Source organism: Daucus carota, chromosome 7, assembly GCF_001625215.2.
Source record: "Daucus carota subsp. sativus chromosome 7, DH1 v3.0, whole genome shotgun sequence".
Taxonomy (NCBI): Eukaryota; Viridiplantae; Streptophyta; class Magnoliopsida; order Apiales; family Apiaceae; genus Daucus; species Daucus carota.
The window spans coordinates 27,463,124-27,483,487 of NC_030387.2; the positions used below are offsets into that span (position 1 = coordinate 27,463,124).

Genomic DNA, 20,364 nt, shown 5'->3' on the forward strand with positions numbered 1-20,364 from the left:
AATTTCGCACTCACTTAATTTATTTGAAAATTTTCCTCTTGCCTCTATTAATTTCAAGTAATTTTAGTCATTCCATTACATTTCATTTCATTCTTCCTAACCAGATACTAACATTAAATTTAGCTTAAAACATCATTTTTTGACATTGTTGGACTTGCGCTCTGAACTTGTTTGACACGACTTTAACCAGGTCTAAAATTATTTTCGACTTGATCCGGATAATGTATGTTTGTGTAATAAGTCATAAGCTGATTAAAATTATTTTTTTTAAAATAAATAATCTATCAAATTTATATTTATTATTATATTTTTGATTAATTCATAAGTTATCAATAATATAAAATTACCTGAACAAAAAATTAAATCTACCCGTCTATTTTATTAAATTTATCCAAACATACTCTTGATTGGCTGATAATACAAAAACAACTAGCTAGGGGTGAAATTTCATTGTCGTTATTCTTTTCACAAACTCGATCAGATGGCAATCATGGTATTCCCTTCGTCCAGCCAGTTTCGACAAATCTTCGAAAATTAGTAGAAGTAATTCACCATGTAAAATGGAGTTTTGTTCGATAAACAGTAGAAGTAATTTACCATGCAAAATGGACATTTGTTCTCGAGCAAGAGTATACGAATCAAGAAAAAGTAGAGGAATGATCGATCAGTAATTAATCCAATAATAACCTGTACGATAAATTATTATATCGGATAGTGAAAGTTCCGACACAAAAACATGTAAATCTACAGTTTTTGATTCGACAAAAATGTATTTCATATGCTTTGTATGTCAAACTTACTGACTTGTCGACGTGTAGAGGTCTGATTCTTTCATATTATCTAATACACGTTGATCACATAAATAAACAAGTCGACGCATGCATTTCATAAGCTAAGTCCATGGAGGGTCAAAAAGCAGAAATGTCACTCATTATTTAAGATTTTTTCTTGATTGAGATTGATTGTGCCTAATTATTTTAGCAAAAAGATGTGATTAAACTTGATGTAGCACAAAATAACGTGGAGTGACAAAATATTTGTTTTATTAATCATTCTTGTAATAAAATAATTAGTTTCGACCATGTTTTCGTGATATCTATATGACCCTGCTATATTAACTTTCATATAATTGTGTGACGATTAAAAATTGCATAGTAATCATCACCTTTCTCTCTCACTTAACTCGAGTAGCTTTTTTTTCTTGTGATTTCCATTTCTTTTGTTATTTAACTCGACATGAACATAAAAATATGAATAGAAGAACTAGAGTGAAAACTTAACTTCCTCGTAGCTAGACCAGGTACTTCTTTCAAGTTCTCTTCGTATTGATAAGAGGTCTTCTTTTTTTTATGTTGACCCCTGCGTTGAGAAAAGGCCCCATAGGCCAATATGTCATAAAACACAAAAATAATGTTAAAAATAGTAGAGTTAGGAGAAATAATCTCAAATATCATTTATTAAAGTCGGATAATTCAGCTTTCCTATTTTTGAAAATAAATGCTAGATCATCTTGAGTTTGGGTGTGAAAATCACTACAAATCATAACACAACACGATCTGATATTTTAGAAATACAACGCTATAATAAAATAACGTTTTGAATCTCAAAACGCTAGATCATGTAGCATTAAGAAGACCACTAGATCATGTAGCGTTAATAAGGAAAAAAGCATAAACACTGCACAATCTAACATTTTAGATTGCAAAACAATAGATCATGCAATATCCTCCGACAATGATATTTGAAGTCGTTTTCTTCAAATTTGTTATAGGGCCAATACCCTTGATATGAAAGAAAATTTAGAACAGAAAATGCTAAAGAACATGTAAATGGACAAAACTACCACACTGAGCAAATTCATTCCATTTCTTGCAAATTTATTCCCTCTAAACCAAGTTGTTATGTTGCAGTGGAATATGGGGACGACTAGCCAGAATAATTTGCGGTCAAATTTACTCCATATGCCAAACAAAGAATATATGGTTTACATGTCAAAGACTCAAAATATCCGAGTAGTATGTGGGATAACAGCAAGATATACCTTAAGTAAAGCTTCCATGGACATTATCATGTGCTTATAACTTGAGTAGAGCTTCCATGTGTTCATATATAGATGGACATTTCTCGTAAGGAGCATCAATAATATATATATACATATATATATATATATAGAAAGAGAGAGGGGGGGTGGGGGGGGAGGGAGGGATTAGATAAGCATATATAAGCACCCCATACATCACATCATGCAGACTGAAGACATTCAAGCCCATGAACTTTTTTCTGACAGGAAGATCCTCAACAGAGCACAGCAGATTAAAACACAGTTTGTATTATTCTTTAGCATTATAAACACGTAACAATACTGTTAGAAGTTGAGACTTGAGAGACTGGGCACTGAGGGGGAGTACAAAACATATGCATCCAGCGAATCCCGAAAAATGTACAGGGGCTTACTAGGATCTACAATGCCACCTACCAGCCTTTCGCCGACCCCTCTTCCTCTTATTATTTGAAGTCTTTAGCTTCGACATGGAATGTATTTTTGGAGTAGACTGGTCATCTGTGGGCATTAGAATAGTAGGAACAATGTTGGCCTGCTCTTCCTTTGATGTCTCAAGCTTCTCAGTGGGCTGAATCTCAGCTTTCACAATGTCATCCAGCTCTTTTTTAGTGCTATTATTTGTCAAATGTCCATCCCCCTCCTACAACCATATAAATGTAAGATCAGTTAAATAGAAGAAAAATATCATGAACAGAAGTGTACTGAAAATGACTAAATCAAAGACTAATTTGGTATAAACACCAAATATATAATGTTGTGTAATGAAAAAGATGTAATATTACTTTTGTGCATTAATTTTCTGATGCACAAAGTTAAAGACACATATAGTATAGACAATAATATAACTACAAATATAGTTGCAAGTTATTCAACACTTGAATGTATTGAGGTGCCACTGCCGTATCTTCACATTTGATAATGTGATAGGTTGCAGTCACCAAATACCAGTGATTATTATGAATGCAAACGATCTATTTAACTCAATGCACACCTCCATATTTAACCCAGACTCGTACAAAATATTAAATGCAAAGTATTGAAACATGGCAACAAGCCTACAAATACAATCAAGTGCCAGAATTGCTTTTCATGCTATAAAGAGAGAGGAACCAGATTGGGACTGGTATCCTACTAAATTGCAACTTACATTTTTACATGGTTCCTGAATCTGGAGCTGAACTTTGCATTTAGTCTTATCCAATTTGGAATCTGGAAGATGAGCTGCCTCTCCATGAGTGGATATAGCATTTCCAGACATATCCAATTTGGGCATGAGATGAGATGCAATACTAGAAAATTGTACTATTTTTTCCCCCTCACTTGTAGAAACATTACTTTGGGGAAAGCCTGTTGACGCATTAGGTAACTTCAACACATCAGCAGAATAAATCTCAGTGGCGTTTTCACTCAGTACCTCTTTAAATCTGGCCTTAAGCCCACTAAGATGTGATTGTAACACTCCAATATTCCAAAGTATTTGTTCCAAAGAATTATCGTCATTTCTGAATTCAAGAGATACTGGCTCATCACTAGGCCCAAACATAGAGCCTACTTTCCTGTCCATTGGAATACCTTATCAAGTAACAAGAAACGCAATTTAGTAAATTTAATCCGAGAAACCAGCATGGGAAAAATATAAATTCTTTCTGTTCAGTAAATATTTCCATTAATTTTTACAAGTTCTCCCAACATAATTCTGTGATAAGTAACTAGCAGAAAATTACTATCCGTAGGGTTGTTTTTGTTAGTTGCGACAACTCAGCATACATTTTAGTAAAAATAAGTGGACTAAAAATCAAGTATACTTCAAAGTAACTTCTAGATTTGTGAATATTAGCGTTCTATCAGGACAGTCAAACCAAGTTAATTCTGAATTCTATTGGGCACGATTTATAGAAATCCTAATTTTAAATAAATATATAAAGACATAAATTACCTACCGTCAACTTCTAAAATTTTAAATATAATTGACCAATTAGCATCATTGAGTAATTCCTTTACCCCTTAAATATATTATTTTTTGCAAGCTTTGTAAAATATCAACAGAATATTTAAACACTAAAACATTATTCAACACTAAGGTTGCGCTCACTTGAATGGAATGGAATGAGGAGATGAGGGAATGAAAAAATTATAAAGAAGTTTTACGAAGAAAGAAGAATGTATGAGCCAATAGTGACAAAATATGGGTGAGTCTAAATATTTAATGATGAAGATTGTAGGGAAAAATATGGAGTGAAATGGAGCGTTCCTCTCAAAACATGAGGGTTAGATTTCTAGTTCATAGTGTTTGAAAAGAAATGAAAATTATAGACCCATTCTACCATCTAACCTATAGTATTTATTATAAATTTATTCAACCACGTCTATAATGATTACATACTATTATATTTATTAATGTACATTTAAACTAGCCATCTCTCTAATTATCAATTTTCAACTTCTATTAATATCTCATATTTATTTATATATTTTTTCGTATATATTTATTTTAAAACCTAATACCTAATTACAATACAAATTTTACGTTGGACTACATACTACAATTAATTCATAATATTATACTTACAAATCCAAGGGAAAAAATTAGACAAGAATGAAACTTTCGCTAATATAAATATCGTACAATCAACATATACAAATATATTAAAATCTCAATATATTGACAATATTTTAAACACATTTAGAGCATGACCGTGCTTTCCATGCTTTCAAGAAGCTAGTTATCCATAACATATTAAACTCGGTTTTGTAAGATGTGGTTCATGAAAGTCACTAAGTTGCAAAATTTTGTTTTCCAAGTTCTAAACTTCGATAGAAAAGATAAAATTGTGTAACTTGAGAGTTGAAACAAACTCAAAAATAATACAGTATTGTTCCTGCACTTTTTTGTTAGGGAAGCTCCATTGTTAAAGTTTTCTAACATGCATGCCTTATTGCACTCTACTCCATTTGCCGTAATCTCCGCTTTTAAGTTTTAACATAGAATATCCTTTTCGAATCAGAAAATCAACCAAGTACTACTCAATGAAACATCATATAAGTAACAGACATATACATTCATGAGCATACGACGTAGCTGACAGAGTATATATAGTTAGCATAACGTTTAGTTATAAATTATGTTACAATTTATGATTTCAAACCAATAACTAAAAGAAATGAGAAGTAAAATGATGAATTTGATAATTATCTGTTCTGTTCTGTTTTTGCCAATTGATATTTGTTTTAAAATGTTAAGCTACATAAATAACAAAAGCAATTACTGCAAAAGTTAAGCATGCTCACCTAAATTTGCACAATCACTTTTAGGAGCCACATCAGTGCTAGTCTTGTTACTCCCTGCGTCATAAGATTGGTCAGATTTAAAATATGGGCAAGGAACATATAAATATTAACATATTCCTCTTTTCTCCTTTTTGGCAGATGTATGATAAACAAACTTTGATAACACAGAAAGATGTACCAGAATAAGAGAACAGGATGTGTTGTGCCATGTATGCTGCTTTATCAGTTGAGTCTTCCACCCTTTTTCTTTTTCTTCGCTTCATAATTTTTTCTTTTTGCATGCTACCAGGAATTGAAGGCGACTTTACACCAGAATTGCCAACGGCCAAGTCCTCCGAAGTTAACTGCTTCCTTCTGTTTATTTCCTCGGCTTGCAAGTCGTACTTTGAAGCTTGGTAAAGTAATCTCCTGATTTGCAGTTCAGCCCATTTACACCTCCACATATAAGGCTGTATAAATGTTTTCCAATGAGATGTCAACCTTTTCTTCCTGAAAAAGCAGAAAGATGATCAAGTCACTCGTATAAGGAAAGTACATATCAAACTAAAGCATTTATGACCAAACAGGAAAGCTAAGCAATTATATATGGAACTCGGCAAGTAAAATTATATATGTACTTCTAAAAAATATATATATATTCGTGATAGTTAAATTGCAACCTGACGTTCCCTCCCTCTTTTCCACTTTCTCAATGATCATCACATACCTCCACAAAGGATAATTAGTATCATTTTCTTCTACATTGACACTTGCTGAGCTCAAAATAATATAGTTGAAATGAAATATGCTATACAACTAATATAAATAATTTAAATAATTTGCAACTAAGTAAATTAATCAACGCAAATAAGACATAGAACTAACTACTTAAATCACAAATAATAAATCCTAGCAATATGATTAATGATCACTTACAATGACTACTAAGAGAATTGTGGAACCAGAAGGCGGAGAGAGTTTTAGATTATGGGTTCAATACTCATGACAGGTAATCTTTGGGATCACTTACAAGATGTAACCTAGTCAGGGTTCAATTTGCAGAAGTAAGTCATTATGGATCTGCCTTTTAAGGGTCCTCAACAGAAAACGTCGACTCCCTTTAGCCCTAGGCTGCCATAACCTTTAGAACCAATCATAAATTAGCTCAAACCACCTAAAAGAATATCATTCTACTTGCACATATACAGCTCATGTATAGAACTTGACTTAATTCTCAAACCTCACAAAATATAGGTTGTTTGAGAGTTCAGCTCTAGGAATTGCATGGAATGGCATAAAGATAGATGATATTAATATTTAGTACTGAACCAGCTACTTGTAACCCAAGTCTAACCCAAGCTCAAATCAAATAAGAGAAGGCAATCAGACCCCGGTACCATTTTACAGTAATTGTAAGAACTAAAGATATACAAATTAGTTTGCAAGCAGAAGGCCTCCCATGAACGTAAAAAAGTTGCATAGTGGTAGGAAACCAAATACCTAACCATCAGTTTAGTTGACAAATTGCTCCACGATTATGGGTTAATTGATAATATAGCAATTTATCCACCAACAGGAACATATATTCAAGTGTGTGAAAATTAACATATATTACTCGTATTCTGGGACTACAGAATTCAATTAATCACAATCCATGACGAGTTTTCACACAAATAGCTACACGGACAATAACAGATTTTGACAATGTAGGACTGAATAGGTGAAAGGTAGAATATTTACAATTCTGTACAAGACAAAAAGTAAATTGCGATGTTGAATCTCAAGCAATAAATTACTATAACTATTCATTATCAGGCTAGTGATCATATATTATGGTACAGACATAATAATTTTAAAATTTTAATCGGGGAAAAAAATGTCAGTTGTTCGCATCATCAGAAATCAAACCCTTATTTGCATGGGAAATTATGCAGATAGTATAGGTTATACTCATGTTATTCTATAGGCCATAGGGTGAATATAACTTAGAATTCCAAAATCACCTGCAAAATGTTTTAACCCATTAATTGTTTACAATCTTGATGGTAAATTATAGATAAGGCTTTGACAAGAATGAGCTAGGTGCAAAATCAACATCTAGATAATTTTATCACACATAATTCTTCACTTTAAACTACTTTACAGATGCATTTAATTTAAAGTTAACAAGACCCAAATGGAACAGATTACGGGACTTTTTTAAACGAGATGAAAATTAATTACACTGTTACCTAGCCTATTTGAGAATCTATAGCAACCTAAAAATTCATTATACTATTACCACTTACCAGTCAAAAAAATTATATAAGTAAAAATATTTTGAAAAAGATGCAAGACCCGGTCATAGTACCTCATTCGACAGTCTTCGCCAAGTCCATTGTCAAGTAACTTTGACATACCTTCAGAATCACTCAAAGAATCATCACTCTCATCTCCCGAAGCAGTATTACCAAAAGAACTAGAATACTCGGTAGTATCATGCGATGCATCTCCATTTTGTGAATTGTCACTGTGAATTGTACATTCCATGATCTTGACCCCGGATTTCTCAACCTGGTTAACTTGCTCAGCTTGTTCATGTATTGAGGCTTCCAAATCAAAAATGTTGTCCTGGTAATTACTTACACAGGTCATATTCATAGCTACAGGTTCTCTTAAAGCTCCTCCATTCTCCTTGCCATCCAAACTAACCATGCTGTCGATTCTTCCTTTAAGCTCCAAATCAGGACCCATTATCCAACTCAGTCCATTGGTTTCACAAACAAATCCGACGCATATAGTGTTCCCTGCCTATACCAAGACTCAACAAATTCAGCCACTAAACTCCCAAAAAGCAAGGCAATAAGAAAATCATCTAAAGCTTTTTTTTCTATTCTCAAATTTCAAGACCGCAATGTCAACAAACCCAACTACCAAAACACAGAAGAGATATTATTATCAGCCACGCAACGCCAGTTGTAATTCAATTGTCACTTACGACAACTACACAAATAATCTCAATCTCGCGATATCGGTTACTCTTTACAAATTACCACTTATCTTGCACATTGATTCATAAACAGAAAAACCTAACATATTAACAGAAAAGCTTTGAAACATATCTATCGAAATTAACAAAATTACATACATATTTCAAATCAATTACATACATATATACATCAATTCATGGATAAAAATCGACAGAATTAACTTGTACATACAATCTTGATCACACATAAACATACATCAATCCATATATACACACAAATTATGCAAGAAAAGATCGAGAAATGAGAGAAAATACTCACAGATTACTGGAATTCGAGTGATGATTTCAATCGGCAAAGCTAATTTGGGCTTTAACTACTCATATCTAGTTCCAATTTTTATTTGTATTATTTGTTTGTTTTGTTTATAGGCTCATCGGATAACGTGGAGGAGAGATGGTAAACACCAGCAGATGGGCCCATTTACAGAATTACACAAATATATCGAGGAATTTATATTGAAAGCGCTTATTAAATTGAGATTTTAAAACATTATTTTTCATAAAATTGATAGGATTAATGACGGATTTTGATAATGTAACAGAATTTTAGAGTTTTTAATTAAAATTTTAAATTATATTAGTTTCAAAAAAATAATAATTTAAAATTATATTATAAAATATGATGATATTCGGTCATGAGTTTAAATAATACTTTAAAATCTGATGATATACAGTTGAGATTGTTTAAGATCAATAAAATATGATGGCATTCAAATACTGATGGATTTTTTTGGGCTTGATAAATGATGGATTTTGTGAGATTCTTTAGTATATTTTAAATTTTTTGAAATCTCACCAGAAATCATGAGATTTTGAATCATTGTGTTTAAATCCCGAAAATGACTCCGAATCTGACAAAAACCAGAAGTAATGACTAGAATAATAGAGTTGTGAAAAATGACTATGGATATCACTTATTAATGCCGGTAATCTAGTCTTCAATTTGGAATAAAATGCTAAATCGTGTAAACGCTACACGATGTAGCGTTCTATTCTTTTAACCCTTAACTGAATGCAATATAAAATAGCGTTATGTAATTTTAATCCTAACATAACGTTAGACGACGTAACATTTTTGATAAATATCCAAAATGCGACATGATACAACGTTAATAAATACTCCCTCTGTACCAAAAAACATATCCTGTTTTGACTTTTTGCACTGTTTATTGTAAGCAATTGACTACTAATTTATGCATAATTTATAAGATAAAATATAGTCATGAGTGATCTTGTTTGATTCGTATTTATGAGTACTTTAATACAGTGAAATTTTTATATTTAATAGTAATACGAAATTAAAAATATTAAAGATAAGAAATGTGTGTTGGCAAACGCGCACATGATTAACAGGAAAAGTATTAAGAGACGGAGGGAGTAATATTCAAGGTTATTTTTTGGATCGTGATATTCAAGACATTAATGATGGATATAGTGATAATGGAGGCCAACACCCTTATCAAAAATATATATCAATTCTCGGACATTTTATCAAGAACCCGTACATAATCATTACAATTCATAACTAAAAACAATTAATAGATAAAAAATAATGCATTAAAATATCAATTATATATACTCTTAATTGGATTTTCCAGTGCAGCGATGCACACAATACTACTACCTTTTAATTAGTTGATCGATATCTATTCAGGTGTCATTGTTAATAATGTCCTATTTCCTGTATGTAAAAAACGTCCAAATTCTCACCATCGAATTTATATATATTATTATATCCATTATTTTATTGACTGATAAGTTGTTGTAATACGAATTTAACCAAACAAACAGTTTTCAGTTTAGACTTATCATTTCAATTCAGATCAAAGTTATTATATTTATATGATTAAAGTTGCTATATTTGAATTTATTCAAACCGATAATCTCTATCATTTATACTTATAAATATATTTTAATAACTAAGAATTTATTGTAATATAAATTTAATCAAACAGACAACTTTTACTTTTGACTTGTCATTTCAATTCACTTTAAGTTATAGATAACTATCCAAACAATCTCCTAATCAGGTAATAAAAATAAATTATTGCATAAAGGTGAACAGGTGTAATGACTATGTCTAAACAGAGGATGGTGTTATAAAAATAGTATGTGTTATTGTGTTCCACACACAAATAGCTTATTAATATAAATTTATAGTTTTTTTTTTGAATAACAATATTAATTTATAGTTAAAGATAACTTGCTGATATATAAATCTAACCAGGTTTGACTCTAATTTTCTATTATCTAAGTAATGGTCCATTAAACTTAATTAGATATTCATATTATTATTAATCAATGAAAACACGATTACAAAATATAATAATATCTCCTTATTCCGAGCTACTAGAGATGACTTTTTTTTTTTTTTTTGGCATAGAAAGAGATGAATATCATTACTTCAAATCATTCGATAATACATCTGTGAACTCTGGATAATCATTACCAGACGTCTAGACACGATCAGCTATAGAACTACTTTATCTCGCTATGAAATTAGCTACATGGTTCGCAGACCGTTTAACAAACTTCACTGAAACTTTCCTGCCTTTGAAAACCTCCACTAGCGCCTTGCAGTCTTCTATTATTCTGCCGAAGTAAGATAGAAGGATTGAAGGACCTCTGATAGCTTGGACAGGAACTAGGCAATCAGTTTCCACATCTACATCACTATGATCATGCTCCTTCAGCCAGCTTAAAGCCTCTCTTATACCTAGAGCTTCTGCAATTTCTGGCTTAGCATTACCTGGACAACATCTCGACTGAGCTTCCACCAAAGCGCCCTCATGGTTTCTAACGATAAAAGCAAAACTGTAACAGTTGGTTGACGAAAATATTGCGGCGTCCGTATTCACCTTAACCTTGTTATCTTTTGGAGCAACCCAGCGTTCATCACCATCCTCTTGTGTCATCAAACAAAGATAATGGTTGAAAAATTTGTCCTGGGCACATTGCCATTGGTTAAGGACCACGTTAGCAGACATTACAACATCATCCACCTCCAAACATTTTTGCTTCCAAACCATATCATTACGACACTTCCAGATTGACCAGCATAGCATCGCACCTAATTGTCTCTTATTTTTATTCCAGCCATTAAAAGAATTCATTAGCCACTCTGCAAAAGAAAGATAAGAGTCACCTGCCATTTGAAAACCAGCTTTTTCCCAACATGCCTGAGCAAACGAGCATTGTTAGAGAGCGTGCTGAATTGTTTCGACCTCCTCGCTATTGCACATAGGACAGAGAGGACTAATGTTAACTTTTCTTGTACACAGCTGAGGTTTAGTGGGAAGACAACCTGAAGTAGCTCTCCACACTAGATGCTTGACTTTAGGTGGAACTTTTAAATTCCATAATTCCTTCCATACATTACCTGGGACCGGAGATATTGGAATCATTTTACTTTCCTGAATTAAAGCATACGCCGTCTTCACTGAATAAAACCCAAGTTTCTCCTGCTTCCAGAATCTAACATCCTCATCTGCGCGCCTTAACGGGATAGATAGAATAAGATTTACATCCCTTTCGTCAAAAATACTTCTTACCAACTCCTCATCCCACCTATCTTCACCTGCGACCATCAACCAAGACACTGATTTATCCTGGACTGCCTCACTAGTTGTTGTAACATAAGGGTTTGTCGAGTCTGGCAACCATGGATCAGAACTAATGCTGATGGACTCCCCATTCCCCACCCTACAACTCGTACCTGATCTGAGGATTTCCTGAAAATGACTTACTCAACTTGTTCTGTCTAAGAACTATACCATCCAGGTACAATCTTATCTAGCAATTTAAATCCCATAACACTCATCCCTATAGCTAACATTCAGCAACTAAACTTTATATCTTGAGTGATACAAATTGATGAAAGAAATTAAAATTAAATAATAAACAACTATTTTTAGAAAACATACATACTTGTCTACTTATTTTCAGAAATAATTACTAATTTTCACTACAGGCACTTTTAGAATAACATATCACGATTTTATTTACTATTGTCAGGAAGATGAGCCTGTTGAAAATAATTTCCAAGAATAATTAACATATTATATTTAAAATGAAGAAAAAATTGACATATAACGAATATAATGAATTTCTACCTACTGAAAACAACATTATTTAATTACACAATATATATAGACATTGAGAGAACAAAATTTTAATAGAGACCCCGGAGAGAACTCTGACTTAAAAGTGACATGCTAATTCTGAAATTTAATATATTTGGGACTTTGAGAATTACTATAAAAGAAGATAAAAAGAGGAGAGCACATATAAAGAACTAGAGATGTGAAATTTTTTAATTACTAAAAAGTGCTGTAAAAAGACGGAAGGGGTAACACCCTTGTTACGATCCACACTGATAATGACTAATAGAACGGAATACTTTCAACAGCGTTTCAATCACTTCAACTGTGTTCCTAAACGTCATTTTCAGCAGTCTTTGTATCATGGTGCTCGAGGTTCCGCAGTACTATCTTTGCATATATCTTCGACTGAACGGAACCTGTTGCTGAGGCCGCTGCAGCTCGCAGAGCTGCTCTTGCACGAGTATTTTGCAATAAGCTAGCATGGTATGCCGCGTGTAGATTTCCACGAAAAGTGAACTACAAATGAGAAAAATATAGCCATTAAGGTTTATATACTAGAATTAGTAAAGTTACTATTTCCACCATAAACTGAAAACACGTATCTCAGTACAGGGTAGAAAATGACATTAACCTGCAGCAGAGCAAATGCAGCACAAGTTCTAATTTCCATGCAGGAACTTCTGAGCATATAGGTGAATCGCTCAATTTCAGCGCCACTGAGGAATATCAGACAGTGTGAAATTAGAACAATAAGCTTAAGCGGTAAAATTTTCAGGAAGATTACAGATTACAATCTTATAAGGAAGATCGCAGAGTAACAAACGTGATATGTTTACGTGATGTTACCAGTAAAAGAACATTATAGTGACAATGTAACAACGAATGCATGATTTACAAGTTCAACTTAATTAGCGCAAACTACAGTTAGTTTACACTACAAAGTCTAAGCATAGAAACTTTTTCAAAGATTCCAAATGTACTCTTGGTAGCACTTACCAAAAGCGGACCAGAAAATATCATGCAAAATAATTTACTACAACTAGATTTATCGCATTACAGAAGCTAAATTACAGTGGACAAAATAACCAGTTTACCTTATATTCTGTCTTTGGTGCCCATTGCCCAACATACTGTTTTTTAAAAAAAATTGGCCCTTTTAACCCTGTATATAAACTTCCTAATTGAGTGTGTCTTCACTATATCAGTACATGTATATACTTATATCTGTATGCATCAAGAAGATGACGTTTTCCAGTTTTCTTAACAGGACTTGCAGTTTACTGACACAGCGGTCACCTCAAACTGCCCTGATATAATTGAGAAACTAGGGTCCAAAGAAGAAGGAATAGAATTCTTTTAGTTTATGAAGGGATTGAAGCAGCGAAACAAACAGATACGGGGTACAGATCATGAAGTTCTAGTATTCTGGTTTGGCATAGTATCTGCAAAATTGTAATCAGCTCCTGAAATACGTGTCCGTCTAACAGGACTGTACATAAATACATCTGTGCAGATGGTTAGAAGCTATTACTTTGTATGCTTATATTAAATGTGCATCCCATTTTATGCATGTTCTCATGGCACGAAAAGGGCCACTTGTACTGTGTGAAGAAGAATTTCTGTTATATTTGCTGAAACAGCTAGTAATAAGTGACAAGTGAATAAATGGATGTGGAGAGAGAGAAAGTACCTGCATCTCAGATGAGCTGTTCCTACGATATAAGCCGACAACGCGACTTCAGTCAACAATGCAGGAGATGACGATGTAGCCACAGCAGAAAGTAATTGTGGGTCAGAAAATGCAAAGATGAAGTCGTCAATGGACTTCATGGCAGAGGACCTAAATGCATCTATTTTTCTCTTCAAATTGCGTCCTGTAGAACCCCCTGATAGACAAAACTCATCCATTCTGCACAAAACTCAGAAACTAGTTAAAATTGCAAGACAATCATCCGGTGATAAAAAAGCATTCTCGCATATCAATCCTCAACTTTCATCGACAACAGAAAATTATGAACTATATCTTAAAGGTCCTAAACCCGCCATAGTAGAAATCTTATCCATTTGTTCTATTTCCTTTTTGTACATATAGAGCTACAAAAACCTCAATGCCACTGAGAATAAGAAAATAGTTCTGCCCAAAAGCACTTACATATAACGTCACAGGGGAAAATTTATTCCAACCATATATACTGATCTAAAGAATATAGAACAAATATTGTCATCGCTCATAATAAAGGAGCTGCATTTTGAGTATCAAGATATCAATCTATTAACATAATTATCGAATTCACAATTACCCACCAAACTGATTCATTTCAGATGCAACACTGAACATACGGTGAAACATAGCATCAGAGAAATATATGCATGACTAGATTAGAGAATGAAAAAGTTTTTTTTAGGTCATTCCAAATTTAATTAAATGTAAAGGGTATTGCATCTGATACCAATATCTACTTGGTAATGTATCGGCTAAAGCAAGCAGGCTCAAAGGTAATACCTTTCTGCATAATTAGTTTTGAGAAAGGGATATGTTGTATCTGAACATGGCAGATATCTCCACCAAACATGTACAAAGTACTAATATAAAGTCAGATATAGATATATTACTGATAACAATAGAATAGAATAGTGTTATAAGAAAATTAAGGAACTTTTAGCACAGGAGAGTAACAGCATCATTATAGATGGGATATACCTTGTATCGAAGATATATGTAAGTGTCAACGCAGACACAAATCGCACCATTTTTGATAGAGATGAAGTACAATGGTGAGCTATATACGGTAGCCCCTCCTCATCCACTATTTGCATAGCATTAATATGATGGAAAGAGAGAGTCCAAAGAGCTTCAGCGGCACTCTCATGGACACCCTGAAGACAAAGTAATACATATTTTATTTACTATTAGGTCATGTTGAATTTTAAGTACAAACAAAGATTCCAGGTTGAATGATTGATAAAACCAATTAGACCAAACAGATATATCAGGTTCTAGTAATGACAAAAAGTTTCGTTCTTTTGGTGCTTATAATTACTTATCACAAAGCACTTCCTTGGTACCAATGTAAGCCATTTAAGATGCAAACAAGAACCGGAAGTAAACATTCTATACAAATCAATGTCAATGTCCCTCAATTATATTTAGACAAAAATATAAGGATAGAGGATACTGCCTTTTAAAAGCTAAAAGTCCACTTCTTCTATCTACTTATCAGATATTACTTTCCTGTTTGTTCGATTCTCTATCAATTCAGTCCCACAAAACATCTAATAAATATCTCCTTTGAGTTAAGTTGGTTCACAATGTTCTATTAACACCTCATATTCAGCCATAGATGTGCGTTAACTTAATAACTCATATTTATTAGGGGTTAATTATCAAACTGATCACTAAAGTGGACAAATAGTATCAAACTCATCACTTATTTCCACGGGGTCTCAAGTGGCTCACTAAAGTCGCTTAATGTATCAAACTCATCACTGCCGTTAAAGAACCTAACAGAACTTTAGACGGAATAACACATATTGACGGTAGGGTTTGACATGTGGCATGCCACATAAGTTTACATGAAAATAAAGTATGCAATCTTTTTATTAAATTACTTTTAAGATATAATTATCTAAATAAATGCATGGAACTAAATTTTAATATATAATTAACTAAACAATTAAGATTAACTTTTATGTTTTTTTATTAGATTATAATTATTTTTAAATAATATTGAAATGTTTTCTCTTTTAATAATTATAATTATTATTGTTGGCAAAAAAATATTTCTACATTTTCTTTTTTATTTTCTTTCATTTGTTTTTCTTCAGTCTTTTTTATTAACGTGCCACGTCAACCGCCAATGTGTCATTCCGTCTAAAGTTCTGTTAGGTTTTTTAACGGCAGTGATGAGTTTGATACCATTAAGCGATTTTAGTAAGCCACTTGAGACCTCGTGGAGATCAGTGATGAGTTTGATATCATTTGTCCACTTCAGTGATGAGTTTGATAATTAACCCTATTTATTAGTTACTCTGCAATACACAAAGTGTTTTGTTTTGCTGATATTCATAATTTGTTTGCTGTAAATCATAGATTTCGGTGGTCATCTTCAGCCGAAAACAATTTTTTTTAAATTTACATGATATTATTGAAGAACAAATTGTATAATTTTTGCATTGCACAATAATTTTATTATTTTTCATTTTAATAAACTTTTAAAAACAAATTATGCAAAAATATATGAAATAACATAACACAGTATTGTATTGCAGAAGAATTATATTTATTATTAAGAGTGAGTTAGGAGATGCTCTAAAGTTTTAAGTATAGGTTGGTGATAAGTGGAGACTGATTATGAATATATATAATTCGATATATGGAAATTCTGCAAATACATAGGAGAAAGACTTATCACTGCTCACTTAATTTGCAATCACATATGAGAACGACCTATCACTGCTCACTTAATTTAACATCAAGTTCAGAAACTTACTTTCGCCATTGACAGACCCAATGCAAGGAGTGAAGCAATGCCTCCACGAGTTCCAATACGAATGCTAAATAGATAGCCACATTTTAGAATATAGATTAAAATCAGTTGCGACAGACAAACAAATATATAAACACACATTCATACAGTCACACATATAGAGAGGGGATCGAGAACTAATAAATATGTAACTATGGCAAAATATCAATAAGAAAAAATACTGAACGAGCCAAGTATATTACAGGATATAAGTAATTATCTGTGAAGTGTACTATGCTTGTGTTCGGAATTCGGATCGATGCAAACCAAAACTCATATATATGTAAAGTTTCACTAGTAGACTGTTTGTAACTTCGCATTACACTGTTTCTACCAATGGATATCTTTGCTAGACGTCTAGACTGATGTAGGATAAGGGATCAAGGATCCCAGAGAGAGGGTATTTGGCAACAATTTAAAGGCTTTAGAACGCCAATTAGTCAGCATGTTGTTTGTTTCTTAGTTTAGGATATTGCTAATAGAAATTGATTTTGATCAAGAGAGTGGTTTATTATATATAGGACTGTATTATTGTAATTTATCAAAGTTTAATAAATGAGAAATGGGGAAGGATGTCTGTTAGAATCATATTTCAGTTAGGAAAGTACTTTATAGGTTAATGATCTACCCGAAATTTGATTATTGGTTATTGGATCGGGCCTTTGTTAATTGGGCCTACTTACTAACCTTCTCTAACTTGTATGTAGGGGAAGGGCGCCTAGTTATCTTCTAAAAGGGCTTACCCATGAATGACTCATCCTCCCATGACAATAACGGATCACCTTCCCAGTATAGGAAGATGGCTAACTCTTTAGAATAAGTACAATTTAGAGGTCGGTCATATAATACACGGAAGTAAATGATGCGGCCTCCCTTCAGGAGCACATTGGACAACTATGGATCTGGGGCACGGTAAACAACTATGGAGAGGCAGCCAACCTCACTGATGAGACTCATTTTCGAGCGTTGGCCATATTTTAACAGTTGCATTAAGACTGGACTTGGAGGTTATCCGATGATTGTCTAGGACCCTCAATCCTGTATTCTGTTGTTTATCCTCATCGAGGGCTCAAGATGATCATGTCATATTGAAGGCTATCAAAGGCTATCCGCCAATGATTTGATACCTCTTTCTAGTGGGTTTCAAGGTGATCATACACCTGCATCCTTTTGGGAGGACGTGCCTTGTTTACTGGTATGTAGGTTATGCTCGGCATGGAGGATGGTCTCGGCTATACCACATCTTTCAAGTATACTCAGTTGTAGTAGTGTTGGCTCCGATAGATAGGATTAATGCGTGTATGCATGGAGTTTCTTACTTGTGTGATTTGAGTTGGGTACTGAACTTTATGACTGGGCTATCTCACTCCTACACATCAAATCTTTGCGAGCCTTTTGGCCACCGCCTTGGAATCAGCCCCCCTCCCCCTCCCCCTCCCGCATAAGAAACCTGCCTCTAATAAATTTAGGTTACTTGTTCTCCTGGCTTGATTCCTGTAAATACAGGTTACATAAGCACATTAAGAAAATCGAGGTTAGGAAGGTGAAACCCATGGAGGCAACCTAAAATTCCTTTAGTCTCAACCACCACCACACTCATTCAACTTTTCCAATGACAAACCATCTGGATTCTGACCATAAACATCAATTTTGTTGATAACTAGATTACACTGTTTATAATTTATTACATATAATGATCATCTTGTAACAAGACAGTTTTTTAATATTAAAAATACAAGTAGTGTGTTCAGTTTTTTCTATTGTGAGTTATTTTTAGTTTTCATCTCCAAAACCCTAATTCAGCCCATCCCCCATCAAAAGTGGCATCAATTGCCACTATTCCTCCACCATATCACATCTCCCACCAATAACCCCAACCCCAAAGTACACTCTAAATCAACAACAATCAGCCCCAATCAACCCCTTGCACCTGCTACAATCGAATCGAATGTTGTTTTACCTGGAATACACTCACATCTTATATAGTATCTTTGTAATTTTGTATGTCATTTCCTTCGACCCATTAATTGATATCCCAAGATACAACCCATCTCTAAAGATCAAGATCAAGCCAACCAAAATATTAAAATTTACAACCTATCACTTTGGCACAATTATGCTACAAAACCAAAGCTTTGCTAAGAGTTTCAAATCAGCCCCTGCACTTGCACTTTCCAGAATTGACAAACTGGCAACCAGGTTCTTTTTAGTTACACGTCAGACCCTTAACTTTCTAAAAATTTCCAAATCAATCATAACAGTTTGCTCAAATTACACAACTAGTCCTGTAGTTTCAGAAATTTTACAACATACCCCAAAATTTTTATTTTAAAAAATTCAGCCCCAAGAAATAATAGATGGTAAACGCTGCCGAGGTGAATGCAATACTTGAAGAACACATTCAAGGATAAGAGGAAAAGAATGTGAGTTCAACTATCAATTGATGGGTTTGAATTCAAAGTGCATACAGGTACTATGATACTATCATTACGCAACAGATAGTCTACTCTTGCAACATAGTATGAATCAATTGCTTGCCCATAAAGATCTAGAAAAAGAGGCGCCTAAGTGGAGATGTGTTTATTGAATGGATACATAATTTGGAGAGTTTCTTCAGGTCACATAAGATGACTGATGCAAGAAAAACATATTTTTCTAAGGCTAAACTTCAAGGGGTAGCTCACATGTGGCAGAATAAAGAAAAGGAGAGCAATAGCCGTGTGTTAGTGGGGGAGAAATGTTTTTAAAAGATCATATGAAAGCTTTAATGCGAAGACATTTTCTGTCTGTTAACTACAATCAATAAAATCATGTCAGGTTCGGCAAGATAATCGTTTTGTGGCTACTTATACTTTTAAGTTCTATCACTTGTCCACTCGCTCCAATTTTAATCTTGAGGAAAGTAGTTTGGTCAGAATATCGAACCGGTTTAAAACATCTTATTGATAAAAGAATGCTATTGTTAAAAGAATGGTTGGCAACCTTTATTATTCACTTGTTGATAATATGCAAGGCTCAAGAGATTGCAGAAAGTAGAGTTGTCAGGTAACTTTGGGGAAATTGTTGTTTTCATGGCTCATTAGCCAGTGTTATTGAGAGCAGTTGAGGTTCACCTCCAAGACAAAATAAAAAACAACAAAAATTAATCCGATAAAGATCGGAAGTTTTGACAGGTCATAAATGCTTGAGTGTGTTTCCCCAAAACAACAAACCCAAACTAGGAAAAAGGGTAATTATTGAGGAAAAGGAAGAAGAGTGCCCTCCTCATGGTTATCATGAAACGACTGATGAAGAATAGAAGTGGTGTGATGAGTTATAGAATTATCTTGGAACTTTATGATCATCACACAATGACAACACTCAAATTATTGTATTACA

General features: G+C 33.4%; 2 protein-coding genes across 2 annotated transcripts; both read right to left on the bottom strand.

Moving 5' to 3' along the window:
- Positions 1-2,244: 2,244 nt before the first annotated feature.
- LOC108193406 (uncharacterized) lies at positions 2,245-8,756 on the bottom strand. Its single transcript, XM_017360039.2, has 6 exons — positions 8,617-8,756; positions 7,680-8,119; positions 5,529-5,839; positions 5,351-5,404; positions 3,210-3,634; positions 2,245-2,702 (listed from the first exon to the last, which is right to left on the bottom strand). Exons 2-6 carry the CDS (start codon positions 8,060-8,062, stop codon positions 2,454-2,456), a joined length of 1,422 nt encoding a protein of 473 aa, XP_017215528.1. The 5' UTR covers positions 8,063-8,119; positions 8,617-8,756; the 3' UTR covers positions 2,245-2,453.
- Positions 8,757-12,562: 3,806 nt separating this feature from the next.
- LOC108195484 (protein ARABIDILLO 1-like) lies at positions 12,563-17,054 on the bottom strand. Its single transcript, XM_017362449.2, has 5 exons — positions 16,951-17,054; positions 15,162-15,337; positions 14,151-14,369; positions 13,092-13,176; positions 12,563-12,976 (listed from the first exon to the last, which is right to left on the bottom strand). Exons 1-5 carry the CDS (start codon positions 16,957-16,959, stop codon positions 12,791-12,793), a joined length of 675 nt encoding a protein of 224 aa, XP_017217938.1. The 5' UTR covers positions 16,960-17,054; the 3' UTR covers positions 12,563-12,790.
- Positions 17,055-20,364: the final 3,310 nt, after the last annotated feature.